The 23962-nt window shown below is 42.7% G+C and overlaps 1 protein-coding gene across 17 annotated transcripts in view; it reads left to right on the forward strand.

Annotated features, from left to right (window-relative positions):
- Positions 1 to 23962, forward strand: part of LOC308200195 (uncharacterized protein) — an 88290-nt gene that overhangs the window by 6376 nt on the left and 57952 nt on the right. For 8 of the 17 annotated variants that reach the window (XR_013955317.1, XR_013955318.1, XM_080605465.1 and 5 more), the window contains 4 exons: positions 5109 to 5194; positions 6524 to 6635; positions 7113 to 7181; positions 19317 to 19411. Coding sequence is in view for 8 of the 17 variants with exons in the window: in XM_080605465.1 (XP_080461591.1) it covers positions 6553 to 6635; positions 7113 to 7181; positions 19317 to 19411 (247 nt within the window). In the remaining 9 variants the exon portion in view is untranslated. Of the gene's footprint in view, positions 1 to 1876; positions 3002 to 5108; positions 5195 to 6523; positions 6636 to 7112; positions 7182 to 18185; positions 18213 to 19316; positions 19412 to 19808; positions 23959 to 23962 lie in introns of those variants that run through there. The other 9 variants (XM_080605468.1, XM_080605469.1, XR_013955320.1 and 6 more) reach the window with 8 other exon arrangements.

Raw genomic sequence — 23962 nt, forward strand, 5'->3', positions numbered from 1 at the left:
GTCTGTAGCTAAATCTGAATCCATTTACATTTTAAACAACATGCATATTTTTACTGCTGGCATGCTTAACCAACAACAACAAAAAAAGACGAGCCTCAAGAGAGGTATTACATGGTCCTTTTGATGCCTACAAGTGGTGGCAACAAGTTTCTCGTTAATACGCTTTCAACAGTCACAAGCTGGCAGCTGGTCCCTCTGCAGCGCGGTGGCTGGATGAGGGTCTCTGGCCATGGAGCAATGCTGTGTGTGAGGACCAAGTGCCTGTCCAGCTGTCTGTGTGTCCATCCACCGACTATGGTCATGCCTTGGTGTGTGCCCAGTTAGATGGGAGTTGCAGTAGAGGATGCTCAGAGCCACGTTCACAGGCAGCCCTCCCTGGGGATGCCCAGGATGTGTCTGTGAGCTGTCCCACGAAGGATGAGCTGCTCCATGCCCAGTCCTGGTCAGGCTTTTGCAAGCTGTTAGGCTTGCAGACTATATCCCTGTGTATCCTCAAGGTCCTTGAGAGTCGCCGTTTGCTGGCTGGGGTGCTGAGGCTAGGCTGTGTGCAATTCCCACAGAGGGCTGTTGCGTAAATCCCAAAATCCCACTCTGACGATGTTAGCTAACTTGCTGAATTAACCTGGCTGGAGGCACAGACCATACTCCTGTAACTTGTCCTCCATGATTCTTTCTCCACCGCACTGCTGGTAAAAGGGCTTTCTTGCATCAAAGATCTGACAGGACTTTTAATCAAAATAATCTATTCTCGATTAGCTTCCTGTTTCCCTTTCTCTTTTTTTATTATTCAAGCTTTTCTCACTGGGGGAAAAAAAGAGGCAAGAAAGATAGGGAGGAACATGGAAAAACATGCACTACTCATTTCCCGGTTTTGTTTCATTAAAAAAAAATCTGGAAAGATTTCAAAATCCCTGAAGCACTGTTTGTGAAAACTTCACAGTAGTAGGGCTTGGGGGAGAAGTCCTCCAGCTCCCTCCATGTGGTTTCATAGCCATCTTAAAAGATCCTGTTAATTTTTAAGCTAATATTAAGCTACTATATTAGCTAATATTAAGCTAGTATAGTAATGATGGAATATTGCCTCCTTCCTGAAGCAGGAAGGGGAGAAAAATTGGGTGGCATGGCCAAGGAGCACGTGGGAAGCAAATCACTGCTTATTTTCTCTTCCAGAGCACCCACCCTGCAGTGTGGGGTCAGGGATGGAGGAGGGAGAAGGGATCCTTGCAGCAGCCCCAGCTGCTGCAGGATCTGCAGAAAAAGGCTGTGGGTTGGGCAGGGAGGGGGATCAGTCCCCCACATCTGGGCTTTGGGGTTCCCCTGTAGTCACACCAGGCTGCTGCACGGAGATCCTGGAGTCCTCCAAGGGAGCAGTGCCACGAATGCATTCTGTGGCATCTGAAGGAACGCTGTCAGCTGTGGTTTGTTAATTGTTCTGGGTCCCCTGCCCCTCCAGATCTTCAAGGAAAGAATTTATTTTTTCCTCTGTCATTTTCTTTGTTAGAGAATTGTTCTGAAACTGCTGTGGTTTGTGCATAAAATACTGTTTATGTATAAAATACCATTGAAGTTCAGTTGAGCCCTGAGTTGACCCCTGCCTAGCACTCAGATCTTCCAGCTTCTTGTTTAATTTGTCTTGTAGTGTAAGACACGCTACTCCCCCATACAATACAGAAAGCTTGCTCCCCAGTACACATACCTAATTTGTAGCTAATGCTCTCATCGTGGCTACTTTAATAAGAGTGTAGATTTTTTTTCCAAATGAGATGCACATGTGGCTCCTAGGCAGTCATTTTTCTGTTTCAGATTAAGCTTTTCTCTTCAAGATTCCACATCATACATGACTTTCTGTAATCTTTTCTATTGATTTCTTTCCTAGCCTTCATCAAAACAGCGCTTGAGCAATCGAGGGGTGGACTGTGACCTGCTCTGCAGAGAAAGATGGGGCAGAAGGCATCTGTTTACACTGTTATATTGGCCTTCTTTCTGGGTAATAGCCCTGGGTAAAGAGAATAATATTAGCTAAAGGATACTTTTCCCAAAGATGGGAGTCCTGGCTATTTTCTCCCTTGCTAAGGTTCCTAGAAAGCATCTCCCACATGGGAGACAGAGCTGCTAGGTGGTACAGTCTCCTTCCAGGAGAGGCTGGAAACTCAGATGTCTGTAATGTTCTCACAAAGCCACAGACACTGAGTAAAATATGGACAAGCCCAAATCTTAAAGGGGAATGAAGTTATAACTCCACCAGCTGGAGCTGAGAAAGGTCGCTGACTTAACTCCAGAAAGGCTGGCATGTTTTGCTGTTTGTGGAATGTCCTCGTGTTTCTTACCAGCACACACTGCTGGGACGAGATCATGCCAGAGTAAGTTTGTGATGCTGAGACATCTCCTGGGTTTGACTGGAGCAGAAATGCCCTGTGGTTTCTCTACATCTGGGTGAAAGTAGTAAGTCCTGGAACACCTGAAAATTGATGATAAAAAATAAAAAGCTTTCCTTCCACCCCCCTATCACCTCCTCTCACTGACACAATTTAAAGATTTGAAATCAGTTTGTATTGCAGCCAGAGATTGGAGTTATGGTTGTTTCCATTTAGAACAAGGAAATTGAAGTAAAGCAATTAATCAATAACAATATGGGAAAGTAAAGACTGAGACAGTCACTTGAAGCTTGCATGCTTAGCTGGCTAAGGGGAATTTTAGAAACTTCTCTCTTTTACTGCCTGTATAGGTTTTATATTACCAGCTTCCAAGTTCAGAGAGAAGTGGTGCTTTGTGTTTGTACCACTTCACCCAGTGTTATAAACCCATTCATTTACAGGGATTAATTATGAATAATCCCAAAGTGTTTCCCTGACTGTTGTACAAACTGTGCGCTCAGGCCCACTTCATACAGCCGTGAAATGCCATCATCCCTCAGGTGAAACAAAGCAACTCTTCAGCAGCACAAAGCAAAGCTGCACAGCAATTTAGGAAAGGAAGTGAAGAATAATGGATTCATTTGAAACTGCAGGGGGATTTTAACTATGCAGAATGCAATTACCAGAACTGGAGTTTATCCAGGACACTGGGGTTAAGACCCCATCTATTACAAAAGATGCCATGGAATTGCCAGCGTCCTTCCCCTCATTTCCTACGTGTTACTCACTGGGCTCCTGAGCAGGGAAGAATCCAGTCCTGTTTAGGTTATGAAAAATGATGGGACCTCAGGGCAAGGTGCAGAGCTAAAACTAGTATTTCCCTCGGACCAGAGCTTCCTTTTGCATGTGGTGCAAAAGGCTTTGTACTGGAGAGGGAAATGAAGTGCCTGAATGCGTGACTCCATCCAGAGCCACTGAACTAGGGCAGCTGCTGGTCTTTGGTGCAAGTGATGGGCTGCTGAGCTAATGGCATGGCTTTGAATCTAAACTTGGTCATCAATACCTTAACCAAGGAATGGACAGTTTCTTGATCAAGTGTATACAAGTCAGACTGTGAATCCATTTAAGTAGCAAAATACTTTGTGACTTGGATTAGAAATTCCACATTTCAGTGTAAGCAATAACCTGAGGACAGTGCCTCTAGCTTGCTGGTCAGCAGTGGAATTCAGCATCACAGGCCAGAAGGTTTAAATCTCATCTGCATGATGTCTATTTGGAGCTCTCCCCCAGTTGTCGGAGTTTTGGAGAGTTTCTTGGCCTCCCGAGCCTGGCTCCCACCAGGCCCTCCACTGCCTCTCATGCACACAGTCCTTCCCTTGTTCAGTACCTTCACCTGAGAAATAACCAGAGGCATTTCTCCTGCAGCATTCATGACCCAGCAGGACCAGAGAGGAAAAACAGATGCCACTGGCTGGTTTTTAGGAGGGGAGCAAGCAACCAACATTGGTTCGGGGGGGGAGGGAAGGGATGGAGGTGATGTATGCTCAAGTATTCGTACATTTTCAACTCCCACCAAAATAAAGGTGGTGAAACTTGGGGAGCAGCGCTTTTTAACATGGTAAGAAAGCTCAAGAGAGCATCCTTGGAGAGCTTTTGGCTGATTTGTGAGATGCAGAAGTTAGTGTTCAACACTTCTATTTCTGGGCATGGCTGATTAAATCAAAAGTCAATAAGCACTGCGTTCTTTTGCCTGGAGATCCAGGTATTAGGTGTGCTCAGTAACTCAGAAACCCTTCTCTCTCACATCCTCTCCATTTACTGTTGAGAGTGTTTAGGTCTAATTTAAATTTGTATCATTATCTACCCATAACTACGGCCTTTTGTTCAAGGCTAGTGAGATCAGACAAGTAAATAAAAGAAGCCAGCATCACAGTGAATGCATAACACGAACCATTTGCCTGCTCACAGGTGCTGGGCAGAAAGTTACCAATTAGTAGTGAAGCCCCAATAAATAATGTCTCAGTCTTGTAACTGCAAATCTTTCTAATAGAATCTGGCTATTTCATGCCCTGTGCCATAAATCAGTGCCCCTGATGAGTGTGCTTTGAATGGCTGGACAAAAATAATTAATCAAGACTAAATCAAAAGCAGCATGCTGCATGCAAAGGCAATGTTAGCCACGATGCATTCCTATGAAAAAGTCATTTAAAAATGGCTTATAAATCTGTGAGATGGCTGAGGGAGGATTGAGGAAATGTGACTGGTATGGATTTTCAGGTTTTGTTGTGCATAGATATTGCATACAGTTAAGTCTTTCCACCCCTGCAGACAACAGGGGTTCCAGGACAGATGTAACTTGTGGCTTTGCCCACCAAACCCAACAGATGATGATGCTGGACTGAATGACTGCTCTCACACCCCTTCTGCAGTGGCACTCAGTAGAAATGCAGAGAAGGACCACAGACAACAAAAAGAAACCCTGGGAGGTCAACCACCATTTGTGGCTTTACTGAGAGGATAAAGGACTTGCAAAATCTGGAAAGCTGAACGCTGCTGGGAGAGGGTTTTACTCCATTTTAGCTGCTTTTCTCTCTTGTGGTGCCTGACTGAACTGAACACCGTATTTCCAAGCAGATTGGAAGTGACAGTGCTCTGATAGCTCCTGTGCTGAGCACTGGCCCAGTCATTGAGTCTTTATCTAGTTTTTCTCTTGTATTTATCGACCTTTAATGAATCATGACATATTCTTCACAGACACTGATTGAGCCAAAGCTGAGCCTGTGATACGGTCAGCAGCAATGCTAAGAAATACAAGAACATACACTTGCCAGCTTCAACAGGTAGATTAAGTATGCACCAGAGATGGTCTGTTTACTTAATGTGAAATAATGCTCTATTTCATATTCATCCTTAATATCCTCTCTTAAACTATTCTAATGTATTTTTTACACGTAACATTCCTGTCTGGAATAGTTTTCAGCTTATTTTCTTCACTTCTTCTCTAAGGGAGCAAAGATTTGCATAACATTAGGTCAAAAGCCCATTGAGGATATATTACATGGAAATTTTGTAAAACAGATTCATTCACTGGCTGTGAAGAGGAACTGGGCTCGGAGCACGGTGTTACAAAGGCACCAAAAGCCAGATAATACCCAGAGGTTCTGCTTGCTGCCAACAGTGCCCAGAGGAAAATAGGAAGGCACTGAATAGTTAATGGATCTATCACTGTGGTACATAAAGCAGACATTGCTGGGGTAATACGACGTCTCCCCAGAAGAATAATGATAAGGTGGTTACCAAAAAGTGATTGTGATTCATAAGCTCATAGAAGGGGCAGGGCTGGTGTAACTGTCTCAGCATGGCAGAGTCACCTTTAATGCAGTAGCTGTAAGCCTACTACTCAGTAGTGAAACATGCCTTGTTATCCTCAATTCCCGCCTCTCAGCATGGATAAAAAATTCTATTTAGGATAATTTTTAACTTTTAAATAGTGAGTAATATATATTTTCTTGGAATTCTGCCTTTCAGCAAAAGAACAATAACTTTAACTTTTTTAATAGCCTTTGCCATTCAGCAATCATGCTGAGAAGATTAATAGTAATAGCTATATTTTATTATTTTTATAGCAGGTTGTAAGGGAAATGAATGTTACTTTCTGTGTCAAATGAAGGTCACCCTGCCCAGCACTTGTTCTACAGAAACTTGAGTGGAACTGGTGCTGTAGCTCAACTTTGGGTAGCATCATTAATGAGCCAGAGGAAAAAAACTGACTTAAAAATTCAGTGTACAGAAAAAAAATCTGCAATGCCCAAATAAAATCAATAACACAGCATGAAAAATAGCATAGGAAGTAAAATAGCTGATCTGCTGGCTCATTTAAAAATACTTTATCCTGACCTGAATTTTCAACTAAAGGAAATACAAGTTTTGCACTTAAGCTTGTGTTCATTGTTTTAATGAGCTCCATCTTGTCTGAAAAGTGCCCAGCTCACCTAATTCTGCCTCTTCTTTTCTCTCCTCCCTGCCTGGTTTTGTTTGGGCTGCTCCAGAGGGCAAGTGCTGTGGCATGCTGCAGCTGGAGGGGGAGACTTGCAGTCATGGTGGGCTTGGCTGGCTGGTTTGGGGGAACTCTGCTGGGTTTTGGGGTCTTACAGTTTCTCTTTATTCAGGGTGTGGGCAGTGTCTGCTCAGCATAAGCATGTTCCTAGAGCTGCAGATGAAAAAGGAAAGATGGAAAACGAAATATGTATCCCTGATGAAACCAAAGACAAAAGATCACAGGTATTTCTGCTGCAGGGCTGGGGAAACCTCATGTTGGCATATCAGGAAGTATTTTGCTATTTTGCTGCTACAGCAAGGTTCAAGCACCTTCTAAATGCAGCTCCACCAAGTGGAGCTCTACTAGCATGAAAGCTTTTGGGACAGTTGTTCATGCTAAACATCTAAGAAATTTTTGGGGATAGTCTCCCTCACCCCTGTACATGCAACCTTACAAGGCAGAATTTTGAGTTTTGTGCTTTAATTTATTATAAAAATGTGCATATTTGCAGTCTGAGTCAGATCTGAGCTCCTCTACTGAAGACAAGCTTTCTGAACTAATTCCTCTTCCAATCCTGCCAACTGGGCAGGGTGTTGATAAGAAATTGGCCACTGAAGCTTCTCGTGAGTGCATGATGGCCACAGATGTTCTCCAGCCTGCTAAGTAGGTTTTAAATGGGAGGAGAAAAAAAAAATTAAAAAGTGTATGTCTTCCTTCAGTATGAGGAAGCTGACCTGTGGAAGGGGAGAGGACATGTCTAACAACATCATCATCTTCTCAACACAACGGTGAGTGAAGGCTGTATAACTCCTGCTTTGTGCCCCAGTGCTAGACCAGCTTGAACGGTGTGAAGCCCAGATTGGGATTAAATCAGGGAAGTTTGTGGCTCCTAGTTTTGGGTTGTGTTCCAAAACCCTTGCTTTCTCCTCTGTTGTTGAGTATGGCTTTGTCCATCCTGTTGCTAACTAGCATTTTTATTACAGACTCTGTCAAATCGTAGGCAAGATGGGGATGTGGGGGAAGAAACAAGGTATTGGGCATGCAAGAGCAGAAATTATCCTTAAAATACACTGAGGTGGAACAGCAAGGATTAGAAGAGGAGAGCAGTTGTCTCTCTCTTCGACAGGAGCTCTTCCCCACCCAGAACCAGTCTTGAGAATCTTCCTGCTTCTTCCAAAAATAAAGGCCTTCTCATATCCAAAACACTTCAGAGTAATTTCATCTCCTGTTTAACTCCTGGCTAATAATTTCATCTTTCATTTCCTCCTATTGTTCCCCCTGGCATGTGTCCCATCTATTATAAGCCCCAGATATCATAAAATAATTTTTTTAGATTTAGGGAGAGGGAAATAAGAGTCAGGTGGTTTGAAGTAAGATTTTTATAGCAGCACAAGTTCTGGAAGCATTGTACAGAGACTAGTATTAAAGAAATAGCTCCATGGGAGGAAACTGGAGTGAGGAGACAAAGCAGCCCTAGCTCTTCGTGAGAGTTGTATTACTGCCACGGCAAGGATAATTGCTCCTATTGAGGAATCCAATGCAAAATGGAGCTTTACAGGCACTAAGGAGAGAGTAGAGATTTTCACAGGCACAAAGTAGCCTCTAGATTAACACTCATGGGAGCTGGGCATTTCTGAAAATCTCCATCTAATTACTGTACTGAAAAAGTTGGCTGCAAAATAATGTATTTACAAAATTAAAATGTCTGTAAATATGGTTCATGTCACTGTGTTTGCATGCACAATGACAGCAACTGCAGAGTGCCATCAGCAGGACTTGAATGTGTATTTCCCAGCTGGGGCTGGCTTCTGGTACATCCTATCTCAAGACATGGGGCTGCTTCCACATCTTTCTCCTTTCCTCTAGGAGAAACGGCTCTGAGAATTTACCTCTCTTCTATCTTATTGAGGTGGGTCAGGGTCCCCATAACATCAGCCCAGGCTGGGTTTAGAAGACTTGTCTGTGAGTGCTAAGTGTGGCATCGCAGTTCTGCTAACAAACCCCTCTGGATCTGTCTCTTTCCCTCCTACACCCACACCACAGTGTTTGCCTACCAGGATGCAGGAAGGTGGATGCGTGCAATCAGGCCGTTTAGACAGGAAGAGATGATGGGGCTTCCTGGAGGACACATAAAACTGGCCCTATTGGCACAGCTACAGAGGAGGTGGGTGGAGGAGCAGAAACTGGGGGTTTATTTGCACAGGTGCTCCTCATTCTCTTCGGAAACAAAATGTTTAGCATGCAGGAGATAGGATATTGAATCACCAGACTGCCCCGGGAGTCCTAAACTATAAGAAATCCTCTAAGCATTAGAACTAAATTTGGGATAGAAAGTCTAGGTGCTGTCCTCTCTGTCTCAGTCGCTGTTGGTTTTCTTTCCCTGCCCTGAAATGTAGGGGATGCCTTATGACCTGTAATGCAAATGCGTGGCTGTAGTCCGATGTGTGGAACTTAATGTTAATTAGGGAATATTCTTATAAATCACAGCTTTCCCCAAACTCATCTCCCTGAACTCGTGGCCCTGAGCCAGAAGGAAGGCTGACACTTTGCAGGCATCTCCCGCTGTGTGGGTTTGAGCACTCTAAGGGAGACTCTGACAGTCCCCGGCAGCCTACAGTTGTTCTTGAGGGTATCTTTCACAGATCACCTCACCTCCTGCACCAAATCAGCACTGACAGGAGCCAAAGGTTGGAAAACTGTGGTTTGTTCTTTTCTGAGTTCTTTTTTGTTTGTTTGTTTTTTTCGTCTGAAGACTGTAGGAGGGCTGCTGGGGGTCAGACAAAAAAAAATCCCTTTTAGAAGGGGAATAAAGACAATAAGGATATGGCAGTGGCTCTGTAGTATCAGACAGAGGTCTGATTTCATTTGAATGTGGGATACCAATACTAGAGGCGGTGGTGACAGCATCAGAAAAAGGTGGAAGATTTGCACAGGGAGGTAGGAAATGCACAACCCATGAAGTGAGTTCATCATTAGCTAGTCCATGGCACACGCCTTTCTATTGTCTCTGTCCAAAAAAAAAAAAGCCCTCAAATCCTTGCCCAATGAATTAATGAATTCAGGTCTACTGCAACTAAGTTGAAATGTGTATTTTCATACAAAACTGCTGAGGGGGTAAACGTTCATTTCTCCTTGAAGAATCACAGCACTGATAACGTCTCCCCTGTTATACTTGCTCCGCACCAGTTGCGTGAGATTCTTTGACGGATACGAGAAAAAGGCTTCTTGTGGCACGTGTTGTGACGACTTGCACGCTAACAGTTCACTGCACCAACACGATTCCTGCTGCTAATGACCTGTGCATTCCCAGCAGCTCTCTAGGAGTTGTGCTAGCCCCACTGTTCAGGTGTAATCTCGGAACTTCCAGCGTTCCCGGTGACTTTGGTGTGTTTAAGATTACTGTATGGGGATGTAAGCCTGGCTCTACAGGTGTTAGATTTTTAAAACCTTACTGTTCTGGATTAATTGTTGTTCACCTGTAACTGTGTTTTGGATTTAATGAACAGTTGTAATGATAACCAGGTTCTCACTCTTTATGGCAAGGCAGCACTTCATAAATACTGAAGTGTGCTCTCTCTACATCTGTGCTGGTTTCCTACGAATCTGGAAATGAAATTATGTGGCTGCTGTCTTAGGATTGTAGCTATTGAATAGCTATTGCTAACAGATTCATCTAAAATACATAAATAAGGAAAGGAATTCCATATGGTCTGGGAAAAACAAACAAATACCACACAAATGTGGCACGCTGTTTCCTGAAGAGGAGGAAAGAATGTGTTTATTGCTCTTTTCCTGCAGTATGAAGATACTGCAATATTGCAATAAAAGCCCTACTGTCTTTGGCTTCGTATTGACTTCCTGACCTCCTAGGGCTTCCTCCACCAGCAACTCTACCTCCCATGTGCTGATGGCTCAAGTTCCCCATGTGTCTTTGATGTGATACCTGCAGTGGCCTGTTATGAAGGATGCCTTGCAAGTAGTAAATTGGTATGACTGTGTCGGGACTGCAAGAGGTCATTTTCCAAACAGAACCAATATCTTGGTGCTGTCTAGTGGTAACAGGATCCCTGAACTGTGGCGTGGTACTCATAAAATCACCCTGTTTCTGTTTGTGTATTTTTCCCCCCCTCCTTCATCTCTTTGGAAGGACAGGTGGAAATGGGAAGTCAGTTAGCAAATGGAAGTTATTGAAGAATGAACAGAACGTAAAAAAGAAGTCTGAAGTCTTCTGCAACTACAGTCAGGGTTTCTTAGATGACGACATAGGACACAGAGAAAATAACTGTGAGACTTTTCAGAAACCTCTTCCAGGACATTTCTTAGCCAGCTGTGAGATTAGATTATTTTAAATCTTACATAAGCCCTAAAGTACGTCGATATAGCTCATGAATTAGATATGGAGGTTTGGGACCAGTCTCTTTCATGTAACCTGGTATAACCTAGTAGCAATAACATAACTTTGCAGCAAGATTCTCACTGACTTGAGATGATGAGTTTGGTTGAACTGTGAAGCTCTAGAAATGGCAAGAGCACAATGTTTCCTGAAAGCATTGCAATGCTCCCTAGTCCCCAAGAGATGCAGGAAGATTAAAGGAGGTCAGGAAGATGGAAGGCTTTTCAGAGAAAAAGGTAGTAAAGGAGACTTCTAGAGGGTAACTTAAAATTGAGTAAAAGGAAAGAGGAAATAACATCTGCAATGAACATTTTCAGCATGGGAAGATCAATGGAGAAGGGTTTTCCTTTTTTAATTTTTGTTGTTGTTTTTAATTATCCAGTGGAAAGTGCTCAGGAGAGCTGTGAAAAACTAACTAGACATTTTTATAAAGAAAAGGATTTGACTGCTCTACTGCAGCTTGGGGAAGGGAAGTCTGCCAATGTGAAATTCCTGGAAATGTGGTAGACCAAAGGAAAAAGCCTTATGGTGAGAGAGACCCCAACTGGGTCTCTCTTGAGGGTCCTTGGGGATGGCAGAAAGCATGGAGAAGCTGGTCTAGAGCAGCACTGAAGCTGCTGTGGGGCTTGCAGTCATCGTGGGAACAAGTCTGCTGGATGAGCAGAGACCCAGAAGATGACCAGAAGTCACTACTCTTTTCTCCTTAGCCTTACTCCGCACCTCTGCACAGGGGTAGTGTTTTATAAAGGAGAGGCTGGTCCAAAGCAGCAAAGAGTTAAAAACTACATCAAACTCTAGCTAGATTAAACTTTAAATTATTCTGACACTTATTATATTAAACAGTCAATAATTTACTAGTGGCACCAGAGAGCGCATGAATTCTCTAGATCAGAACAAATGCAGTGATGCAGTCTGGGCTATTTTTAATAGTAGTGCTTTGGACACAGTGTGCTGAATCTGATGTGTCTCATCACTACGTGCATCATTTAAAGCTTTTATAAACAGCCATGCCTGCTCAGAAGTCAGACGTTAGGCAAGCACTTGGGCAGCACCACGGAGCAGTGACGTAGCAGTGTGATAAACATTTGCAGAGATCCAAGTAGGGTCTTGAGCTGGCTAAATGTTTGTGAAAACAGATTACAAGGGAAGGAGAGGTTGTTAAGGGACTTGGAAGGCTGTGTGAGCTGTGCCAGTGATGTGTAAGAAGCAAATTCTCTTGAGATTCCAAGTTCCCAGGGCTGAGGTCTGTGCCAACCAAAATAGGTGCAGGTTGCTGAAGAACTCCTTCAGCAAAGGGCAATGTATTTCTGCTACTTGCAGTAATGTAGCAACAGCAGAGGAAACTCCTGCAAATGTCAGGAGGCAGTTGTATGATGCAGGATGCCACTTCTTTGTCCTGTCAGTGTCAGCTGCGTGGAGATGAGTTGAACTGCAAAGTGCATGGGCTCTCCCTCTCTCCTGCAACATTGCTGCATTCAAACCGCGCATTTGAAAACGAGCAATAATCTTGGCAGAGCTGTAGAGGGAGCTATTTATAATTTACAGTGTGGTCTAATGTAAGCTGCCTTAGTTTGTAAGTACCTGTGCTTTGTGTAACACAAGTACAGCTCAGAACCTGCTTCCTCGGAAGCACTGCACTGTGAGCTGCTTCTTGTGGCACTCCAGTGGGAGCATCTGAGGGTGTGCAGTGATGGCTTAGATTCCCTAATTCTCATCTGAAGCATGAGGTCTGGAGCTGACCTGTGATGCAATATGAATAAGCTGTAAGGAACTAGTGCAGTTGATATGGGAGCCCGTCTATTTACCGCAGTGACTTGGTTTTTGGGAAGCTTTGCCTGTTGCTGATCCCTGAAGGAGGAGGAGGGGAGCTGGCAGGTCCTGTAGGAAGGCAGCGCATAAAAAGAGGCGAGAGTGCGTTACGCATACAAGGAAAGATAATCACCTTGAGCTCCCCATATTACTTCTTTGCTGGCTGCAAATCCTTTATAGCTGGGATAGGCTTTTTACTCTTCAGAGTACAGCAGCGTAGTGGGCTTTTATCTCTAACTGAAGCAGAGACGCACACTGAAATACGAGTAATGTCAGAAAACAGACTATCTAGCTGACCTCCAAAGTAATATCGTTTAACAGCAGCAACAATGCACTGACAAACCACTGGAAAAAATACACATAAAATATGAAGCGGCAACTGCGTGATTTAAACCCAAAAGGGCAATGCAGAATTGATGTTCAGAGCCCGTTCCCAAGTGCTTTTGTCATCATCTGTTACGAGTGCTGTATACTAGCCCAACTGATGCAATTCCCATGGACGTCTTGGCAGTACGTGAGTTACATCCCACCCCAAGGGAGCTGACCTTTCCTTCACTGACAGAGGGAAATAAGTCCCTCTCAGAATTCAATGACCTCGTTCCAGTTTGACCACGTACTTTCTGATGGCTTGCTGAGGTCATATGTGTTGACTTACCCTATTCCTGTGTAATAAAAATTGGCAAATCTCTCTGGAGGGAGCCCATGGCTCTGCACTCACTGTGCAGCCTCAGACTGCTGAGTTGTGCCTCGTTTCTCACGATGCTGTGACTTCTTCCCATAAGCTGGAGCAGAGAGAGATGCAAGGCTAGGAAGTCAAAATAGAACAGGGAGAAGGTGGTGCTACCTCTTGCCATGAAAAGCAATCCTAAAAAATTTGTCTGGGATCAGAGAGGTCACGTTGCAGTGTGAATAAATGGAGCCAGCATTCGCAGCAGTTCTTTCCTACCAACACAAAGAAAGGCAGAAAGCACGTGTTCTTGCAGCGTGTATCAGCAGTAAGGGATTGGTAAGTGAAAGTGGAGTTTATAACTAACTGTTGGCTTGTGAAATGTAAAGATCGGAACTATGGAGGGAGAGGGGGAACACCAAATAATGAAAAAGCACAAAGAACAATAATGGGAAAGTAAGATGTGGAAAGGAGGAAGAAAACAGAGCTCAGCGAAGAAATGAAAAGAAAACTGAAGACTGTGATCCAACAAGAAACAAAAATAGAAATTGGAGAGTGGCATTCTATTTTTTCAATTAGAAGCTCGGATAAAAATTAGAAGTAATATGTTTGGAAGTGAACGTAATCAATGAAGCTGGAAACAGGATTCTATTGCTAAAAGGAAAGCCCCAAAAAGGTTCTAAAACCAAGAGGAAAAGCTGGAAAACTTCTTGCCTGTCCTGTCATCAGCATCTCTCTCTCTCTCTCTCTCTCTCTCTTTTTCTCTCCATCTTATTTCTGCAGTATTGTGTTGCTCACTCAGTTGCTGGAGTGCTGACGGTAATGACATACCAAAAAAAAAAAAAAAGAGAGACAGAAAGCTGAACTTTGGATCTGATGAATGTAAGCACAGAAATCAACACATCTGAATTATTTTTTTTTCCCTAGCTGGAAGTTATAGACAACTTTAAAGGGAAACAATTGAAATGTAGTGATGTAGCTAAAAATTTTCGTTCATTGCTCCCCAGATGGAACCCTACACAGTGTCATAGTGGCATGCTTCAATCTTCCTTTCAAATTATTAATTTTTTTAACATAAGTAGTGTGGAGAATCTCTACTAACATCAAAGTGGGAACATTGTGCACCATGTCACAGCTTTGTTTTGATGCACAGAAATAAGAGTTTGCACTGAGAGCTCTGCTGGTGCTGCTACTGCCCTTAGTGCTTGAAGGAGGTTTCTCCTCAGCTGACTTCTGCTGCTGCTTTTTGATAAATCACGTCAGCTACTTCAGCACGGAAACCATTGAAAGAAAACATTTCAAATATGGGGAATGAAATGGCTAATGTGGTAGGCCTAGAGCACCCAAAGATGTTAGCTAGTTGTTAGCTACCTGTCTCAACAGTGGCCTGATTTAATTTGAGTTATCCAATTCAAATATTTATATCTCTTAAAGTGCTTGCTTTTTTTTTTTTTCTTTTGCTATGGAAAATGTGACAGTGTTTAATAGGGATCCAGCTGAACTAGCAGTCCTGAGGGCTGAGATCACCAAGGGTAGGGCTATAGTGCCTGGCTGTGCGAGCATGCAGAGGTGCTGCAGCTGAGCTGGGGGTGCAGCCAGCCTGGTTCATCCTTCGTACAATATGGTCACCTTGGTGTAAAGTGCCAGCTGAGAGGGGTTTTGCAGCCTTCCACAAAAGTATATACAGACAGGAAAGTGAGGGAGGAAAGGAAAATCACAGAAGGCCACCAGGAAAAGCAAGTGAGATGTTTTCTGTCTGGATATACATTCTGGCAATTAGCAACAGCCCTTTTGGAAAACAAACCCAGGTACTGACTGTGATAAATGAATGTTTTGAAATCCCCTTTCCCTGATGTTTAAATGAAACTTCTGTTTTCTCTTCTCTTCTCTTCTCTTCTCTTCTCTTCTCTTCTCTTCTCTTCTCTTCTCTTCTCTTCTCTTCTCTTCTCTTCTCTTCTCTTCTCTTCTCTTCTCTTCTCTTCTCTTCTCTTCTCTTCTCTTCTCTTCTCTTCTCTTATTAAAAGCATTATTATAAAGACAATAAAGACTCTTGTTTGCCCTGCCTCTGGGATAAATACTAACATACTGTACCTTGGACGTGGTAAAGGAATTGGACTGGGAGAAGAAAAAGTGCCCAAAGGAAGACAAACTTCATCAGAAACTAGGCCTGCTCAAAACCCAGAGCACTCAAAAATTCATCATGTCCTATGCTTACCTATCCTCCCTCTTTTGATACTCATCTACAACTCTACACTCCCCATCAATTTCCTTTTACCAAAAATAACAGCTTTGGCATGGCAAAACTACCAGTGATGCACTAGGACTTTTTTAAATGAATAATTATTTTTATAAGATACTCTGAAAAGACCATAAACTTAAACTGACTCTTTCTCCATGCACTAAGCTCAGCTGCTGCTTTCCTTTCTGATCTAAACTGCAATAGGTGGTTGTCATATCCTGAATGCTTCTCCACCTGGATCTGTCTGTGGTTTCTGTAATAAGTCAGGCATTCTTACTGAGAAATACAATATGCACATAAATCTGGCATGCTGTTCATTAGAGAAGGCTAAATCCTATATCATCCATACCATGGCAAAGTCTGAGTGGTTGCAGCAATGTTCCGTCATAGATTGCATCTCTTGAATGTAATCACCACAAACTTTTCACTTTCTGGAATAAACAGTACAGCTGAAATGTGAAAATATTTCTGCAAACGCTGCAGTGTCACTGCAGTGAGCGAACAACGCTGCGTTATTGATTCAGCTGAAATGCTTCTTGCAGAGCAAGCATCAAAGCAAGGCTGTTTTATCAGTTTACATTTTTTAAGCGGAGAGTTTATTTCTTGCGTAATCCTCCTCAGGGCACTCTGGTGGCTGAGCAGAACCACTGCCAGAAGCATCTGCTTCCCGGTCTGCAAATGTAATTTCTGCTCCCCTCCTTCCACTTCTGGCCTGGCTTCTTGAGTCTGTCTGTGTGCTGTTGCTGAACCTGATGGAGGTGTTTTTATATTTAATGCAGAAAACATGGATTTAAGGGATTCCTGAGTTTAGACAAAAATGGTTGCTTTGCTGCTTTGAGATCAGCCTCACTATGAAAGTGTGCTGGAACAGCTTTCTTCCTGTGCAGAGGATCATGCTGGGGCCAAAGTCCTACGTTCTGCTTGACTTTAGGACTGCTGCATTGCCCTTCAGCTGTCTGTTCACTAGTCGCTCTAGCTGCAGAGTAGCTTTGACAGAAGTGATCAGCTCAGGCATTAGAGAAAAACTGGTTTCCACAGCCAGGCCTGACAATAGGCAGAGTGCTTTAATGCAGGGCTGCTGCAGCATGACATCCTTCCAGATCCCTCTCCTCCTCTTCTGCAGTGTTTTAGATATAAAGGTCCTTTTTCTTTGTAAATATTCACAGATAATCACCTAAATATTTGGATATTTGTCTTTTTATTTATGGTAAAACCTGAATGATGTGGACTGAGCCGTGCTTACAGAGACGTGATTGAGTATGTCCATCTCCTGTGCTCTCTTACCGCCTATGCCCTGGTCCCAAGACTGGGCTAAGATTCCCATTTAATATTTTGGATATTTTGATTTACAGCTGGTTAATTTAGTGTTTCCCAGCAAATAATGGTGCCCAAGCTGAGAAATGGTGTGGTATCTGTGGCTACCCTTGTTTCCTACCCCATGTTGAAGACCCCAGAGTCTGGTTGCTGTGGGACTGGCCCTCCTGGTCTGCTGACGATGTACTCAGCAGCTTGCCCCTTGTCCCCATCTTTTGACTGGGGGCTCTTTTCACCTGTGCAGTTGTTCTTCTCACCCCTACTGCCACCTGGATGGTGTTTGTTGTTGGGGTTTTTATTTTTGGTCCAACTTATGCCACTAACATCTATTTTTGCTCTCTGTGGAAGTTTCAAGGAGAGACAACTAGCGCAGCAATTCTTTTTCAGGACACTTGGTTCCTAAGTACAGGGAGTTGTAAAATTGCTGATAAAGAACTAGTTCATTCATAGCTTATGCCAGAAATGACTGCCTTCTGTCAATGCATGGTCTTCGTGAAAAAGAGCTGAGGATTGAGAAATGCAGAGATTTGTCAGTTCTGACTCTTTCAGTTCAAGTGAATGCTCTCTTGCCTTGAAACTCTATCTTCAGTTATTTCCCTCAGAGATGAATAGGCAGGTTTGGTCAAGGCTGGGCTTTGCTCGCTGTTTTAGTGTTTAACAGCACTGGCCCAGTGCCATTTCTCTGTTGTGGATTCTAATGACCAGAAGCGAAAGGTTATTTTCTGAGCTATTGTAAATGGTTGACATTTCAGCTCCTGCTTTGTTACTGAAATGTTGTGAGAAATATTTTCTGAATGTATTTCCCAACAGCACAGTAATTCTGTATTTACTTCTCAAGATGCAAAAAGTTGTTTTAGGCCATGAAAGAAAATACTCCAAGACTGAAACATGATTCTTGGAAATAAACAGCCGTGTTGGTTTTATGAGCATAACTTAAATCAAACTAAGTTACAGGAGAGTGTATGGCTCTCTCTTCAGCAAAAAATCATCATGTATTTTTTGCATTCAGCATAGAGACAAAGATTCATTTTCTTGAAGAGCTATCTATTTTGTATACTTAACATACTTGTGGAAAAACAAATTATCTAGGGGGTGGTCTTTGGTTTTGTTTCTATTTTCCTATCTGTGGTCCCACCCGATATCTCTGGAACATCAGGAGATATGTCATGACTTCTGGGAGGATGGTTTGTGGTTGTGTCTGGTTACAGTCACATCTGGGAATCTAAACAACATTACAGGACATGGATTATTTGTAAAAAAGGCATTTTGACCCGAGCTTCTGTCTTTTGTTACTGCTTCTGGTTTTATTTTTGTGGACATTTTTGAAGAAGTTATCTTGACTATAAAACTGCCGTCTGCTTGGCTTGCAGCTTCTCTCTGAGGCTTGCCACGAGGGACATAATTAAATTGGCTGGAAGACCTGAAAAGGGCAGATGATGTGAGGAGGTGCCCTGTAAGTCCAGGTCTCCTTTCCAGAGTCCTCTGTCTTCAAGATATCAGCTAAGGTTGTGTGGAAGCGGGAGGCACCCCGTGCAATGCATAACCCTGAATGAATGCTGGCTATTTCCTATTGACCTATATCTGCTGGGGGAGAGACCCTGGGGAACTTCTGGACAAAGTCGCTCAGAACACTTGTTCTGGTAGTTTCTGTGGCTTCTTGGTAGGGCCCTGGTCAGTGTTACATTCCCACGCATCTTGTCCCCTCTTTCTTTCTGACTTTGGTTTTAGGTACGTTAGTAGCTGCTCTTCTTCAAGGTAGGGCAGATATCAAGAATAACAGTCTTTCAGCCAGAGCAAACAAAATTATAGTCTTCCAACCAGGCTGGGGTTCTTGCCGTGTCAAAGATCAGATGCAACAGTTATACATCCACCACGCTGCCATTAGGAGTGAAAAATGACAGTGAAATTGTAATGGCTACTTTGACTTGTGCCATGTTAATTTGGTAAACGTGATTTATGTAAACTCTGCCAGGGGCTGTGCTTAACAGGATATGATCTAGGAATTCAATGTTTATATACGATAGCACATTGGTATATTTGTTCTGATCCTTTTTTTATTTGAACACAAGCTCAACAAAAGTCTGTGCCTCTTTTTGTTACTGATACCGAGGAAGTAGAAGAGTTTTTGTGTCCTAAATCCATAAGAAACTGTGGAATTCATCTTGGCCCCTCTGCAGGGTCTGAAGCTGAGGTCTGACCTAGCCTTCTCCTTTGCAGAGTTTTGCAATAGAAGTAGATGTGGAACAGCCAGACTCTGGGGAAGAGGAAATTCTCCTGTCACTAGCGAGCTCTGAGAGGCTCTGGGTCCTCCTACAAGCTCCTACTGGGTCCCTTGAAGTTGGTTTACACTTTTAGACATATCTAGTTATGTTGCAAAGAGGAAATGGCTCTTTACCCTTAACAATCCATGCAGATAAGGATCGCTAGCTGCCAGAGAACCTGTTTTTCTGAGTAGTGATGTAAAGTCAGCAGGACTGGTGACAAGGGCTTGTCTTTCCTAGACAGGATTCATCCCAGCAGAGTGTCGTGAACAGCAGTCAACAGCTCAGACATTGCTGCAGCAGAATAACCACGAATCTGGGGTACTTCCTTGCCTGTGAGTACTGTGGAGTCTTTTGTAGCTTCTAGCCATGGCTTTTGGGTGGGGTCACTAGACGTGATGTGAATAATTTAATGGTAAAATTACAGTAACATGTGTGCATGCTTTACTCTGTTTGACCAAGTAATAGGATCCTTGCTACTGCACAGGGAGTTGAAGCCCTCCTAACTGTGCCTTGTGTGTGTTTTTAAAAGAATTAAGTTCCAGGGCTGCATTATTCCATAGAGATGATATCTCTGCTCAGAAGGAAAATCAGGACATAATGTAAATATGTACAACTGTTGCAGTACCTGGGTTACACTGATATAGATTTAAGCAGGGTCTGTACAAGCAAAAAGAAAACAAGTGTGTCTAATCAAGTTCCATGTTTTTTCTTCCTTATGCTGCTACTCAGTTTTGTTGGCTTCAGCAGTAGGCTTCAACTTCTCTGTGTGTAACAACTTCAAAGAGTGTGCGTTTGCAGTAGGTTTCAGCCAAGCAAGGCTTGCCACAACTCACAGCAGAATTTCTGTCACTGGGAGAAGCTGTTATATTCACATGGGGAGAGATATTAAGTTAAAAGTCGGAGGTTTTATTTGTTCTCAAGTCAAGGGTGGAGGTTTTCAAAGCAGCACAGTGGACCAAACTAACTGTCCCCCATTACTGGAATGTGAATTTGTTGAAAGCAGCTGAAGTACCAGAAGAGTTGGGAAATCTGCAGTCCATTGGCTGCACTAACAACACTGAGAAACATCTGCACTGCTAGTCTTCTCAGTTCTTCCCGCTACTCTTAATTATTTAGAGCAGAGCTAACATTGGAACTTTTTTTTTCTCCTCTTACATTAGATGCATAAACATTTTACTGGCAATTTGTAAAGATAAGTGCATTTTAAGATGCAAGATATGCTTTCAGAGACTTTCAGATATGAGTGAACACAAAATGATCTTGCTATTTCATCAATCAGTGTAAAATGCTGCCTGTGATTACTTTTAATAGAGATGTTAATCTCTTGAAGTGCTTGAGAAAATGTTTCAAGTGCAACATATTGGTGCATTAAATATAAAGTACTGAGTAGCACAATGTAGTGCCAAAGTCAGTTTGCATGTTTGATGGCTACAGTGGGGATCAGGCTGGGGATAGTACTGCACATACAGTCTTTCAGCTCTTCATTTTTTTTTTTTTTTATATTCTTATTCCCAGAAAAAATACCAGGCATGTAGAAAACGGTATTTTTTTTTCCTGGTTACAATAACATGTTTTACGTATTTATAGACTTTATATAGTGGAAATTAAAAGCATTTGTCATAGACTGAAACATATACAATGAGTAATGCATTGCATCTCAAAGTAGCAAGATGTTCTATAATTTATAAAATGTTCCTAATAAGTCATATATGGATGTATATCCTCAATTAGAGGACAAGTCCCTCAGGGTTTTTAATTCAGGATTGGGTACTTATTTTCTTTTTGCTTGGAACAAGCCATTTGACTTTTCTATTGAATTATTGCCTCTGTGTCACTTTCTTCCCTGAGAGTAGTGCTGTAAGGACCACTTGGTGATAGTCTGTACAGTTAATTAAGGAGCAAAGGTTCCACAAAAGACAGGTGTCAGGTACTGCTGTTTGTATGTTGTGTGTATGAAACGCATGCACCAGACAGGGCTCCAGACCATGAGTTGTGCTGAAGTGTCATCAACCACACACCTTTGCCTGTCCCCCAGAACGGCACTCAAAGGTCAGGCTGGATCGTTCCAGCAAAGCACTGCCCTGACCAGGTTACAAATGCAGTCTACTTAAAGCAAAGCGTGTGACGAGAGATACCGTGGCAGTTAGAAATGACAGCAAAAAACCTTGGAAACTTCTTACTCAATTACTCTGATACCATATTTTAAAAGAATCTACTGCAGTTACTTCTGATGGTGTGCTCTGCTTTTTTTGAAGCAGCAGCAATGAAATGGTGAGTCTGATTGCAACGAGCGTCATGACAACAGTTTTCTATCTGAAGACCTAGCTCAGAGGTCGATGACGCCAGAAGAGCAATGTTTTGAATGTCTCCAACTTTACTTATTGGTTTATAATAGCGTGCTGAATCTGTTGGATGAGCGAGGAGCTACAGCATCTCTCAGATTTGTTGATTAATGAAACATTGATCTGTGTTATGAAGAGAAAAAAGAAAAAAAAAAAGAAAAAAGAGAGAGCCTTTCTCTAACTGCTTTTGATAATTGAAAGTTGGAGGCAGCATTACTGGCTGGAGTGTCCCCCTGAGGTGTCAATGAGAGAAAACAACATATTTCATACAGAAACTATGGTGCGAAATAACCATGGAAACAGTATCATTTGAGCCTGCCAGGTGGTGAAAACAAGATTTTGTCCTCCTCATCTCCCAGTATCACAGCTTCTGTGGAGTGGGAGGAAAGCGGGGACCAGGTAGCTGGACAGCAGCAGGGCATGAAGGAGCTCAGCTCTGCGAAGCAAGGGAAGGCCTCTATGGTGTGTCCTTCCTTCTGCATCCAGACTATGGTTTGGGCCAGGCCCAGAGGATCACGACAGTTTTTCCAGCAGTAGAGAGAGGATGTGTGATTGCGTGGCTTGGGGATGCTTAGTGCTCTTGATGTGCACTCCATCCTTGCAGGATTGCTTACCCAAAACCTATGGGAGCAAGTGCTGAAGGAGGAAAAACTCATCTGAATATCCTGGGCATTACTAGATAAGCAGGAGGGACTCCATTGCTCATTTGCACTGTATTCCTAATAGAGTGTATAATCAGGAAACCTGAGGATCTCCTAACCCATCCACTGACAAAGAGCTCTCGGCCCCCTCATTAAAGTGATGGAATGAGAGCTGCAATCAATTATAGGAGAGCCAAAGGCGATGAAAATTAGTTCCACTGGGGATTTGTCTTCAAATTTTCTTTTGCCTGCAAAAATCAGATTACAACATAAAATCCCTGAGGAGAGAGGGGAATGAATCAGAGGAGACCAAGGCATTCATTTCATAGAAAAGAAACGATTGAAAAGGAAATAATGAAGGCGGAGCCCTCCCCAGACACAGGACATCTGTCCAGTGCAAAGGGAGATGGGAAGGACATGGAGAGGACTGAATATGTGCCAGCTGTGATGCAAAGAGAGCTGAGGAATAGGAGGACACTTAAGACGATGGCCAGCAAAGGTGCATGGAAGTATCTTCAGAAAGATATGGAGTTCAGGGGGAAAAAAACTAGAACAGTTTGCTTAGAGAACCAATCAGGTCTGGGTCAAATCACCGAAAGCAGACACTGGTGAGGTGGATCAGGATGATGCTGCTGCCAAAAGGAAGATTACCCAGCCAGAAGGGATAGTTTTGCTGCTCACAAAGGTTCTTCTCCAAGCAATAAACTTTCTCCTGCATTCAGTGAATAATGGTTCTGAAAGGCTTTCTCCTAACCTCTGTGAAGTTTTTGGACCTCTTTGTATAGCTTAACAGAGCTGGTCTTGTGTGAGGCAGCTAAGCACGTACTGGGTTAAGTCAGTAACTTCTGCTTGAATAAAAATGTTCTACCCTTGTACTTCTAAATATCTGTAAGAGACTCATTTCAAGGTGCTTAAAAAGGGTAAGTTTCTAAAGAGTAGGACATGACAAATAGGTCTGTAGGGACAGAAGGAATAAAAGACCTTAGGAAGACAGAAGAGTTGATGAAGATCTCAATTTGTCTGTTTAGAAGCCAAAATTTCAGGAGGAGTTTGATCTTAAATTGTTTTGGATTAGATTTTATTTCTGATTAATCTGTTCCTTGATATCAGTGCCCAGCAAAAATACGTCTGTTAATTCTTTTGAGTGGTAGTACAAAATAAACATTTCCATTTGATTCGAAGGAGTTAAACAGTATGGTCACACTTGAAGACACTATATTAAAGTGCTGACAGATGTCCAGGTCCACTTTCCTCCATAATTAAAGAACTACTTGAATAAAACCTGAAAGGTTGTTGCCAGATCTCTTCTTTCAACCTTCTTTCATTACATTTGAGGTTCAGATTCTCTATAAACCTTGGCGGAAACTTGAGAACCACAGTTAAATCCAGACTGTACTTGACAAATAGAAAGGAGCATGGCTGACACTCGTGGCCAAGTGCACATGGAGTTTTATGACTTCTTGCAATGGAGACTTCAGTCATCCTTTGCGGTGTTCTTTGAAAATTAGCTTCTTTCCCTCTTTCATCTTCAGAGTTAAGGCGTATGTAATACTTGTACAAAATTTAAATATTGTTGTATTATTATTCCAAAACAGAAAGTTGGAGTGTTGCATCCAAAGCTTTCAACAAAAATATTCTGTTTTTCATTCATCTGGTTGTTGCTCAAATATGAAAATCTTTTGCTGTACTTGTTTCAAAACTTCATTTTTGAAGTAAAATTTCAATCACTTTTTTGTGGATGCTCATTCTAGCAATTCAAACAGGCTCATGTTCTTTGTGCGTGACCACATTTCACAAGATTCCACAGAAACACCTATCTCCTCTACTGTGATCAGAATCCATCACACTTTTTCTGCTGTATGACCTTGTAGCAAGGTTTTATCAGCCAGAACTCTGTTGT

This window comes from Anser brachyrhynchus (genome assembly GCF_964034855.1).
Source record: "Anser brachyrhynchus genome assembly, chromosome: 10".
In the NCBI taxonomy this organism is placed as follows: domain Eukaryota; kingdom Metazoa; phylum Chordata; class Aves; order Anseriformes; family Anatidae; genus Anser; species Anser brachyrhynchus.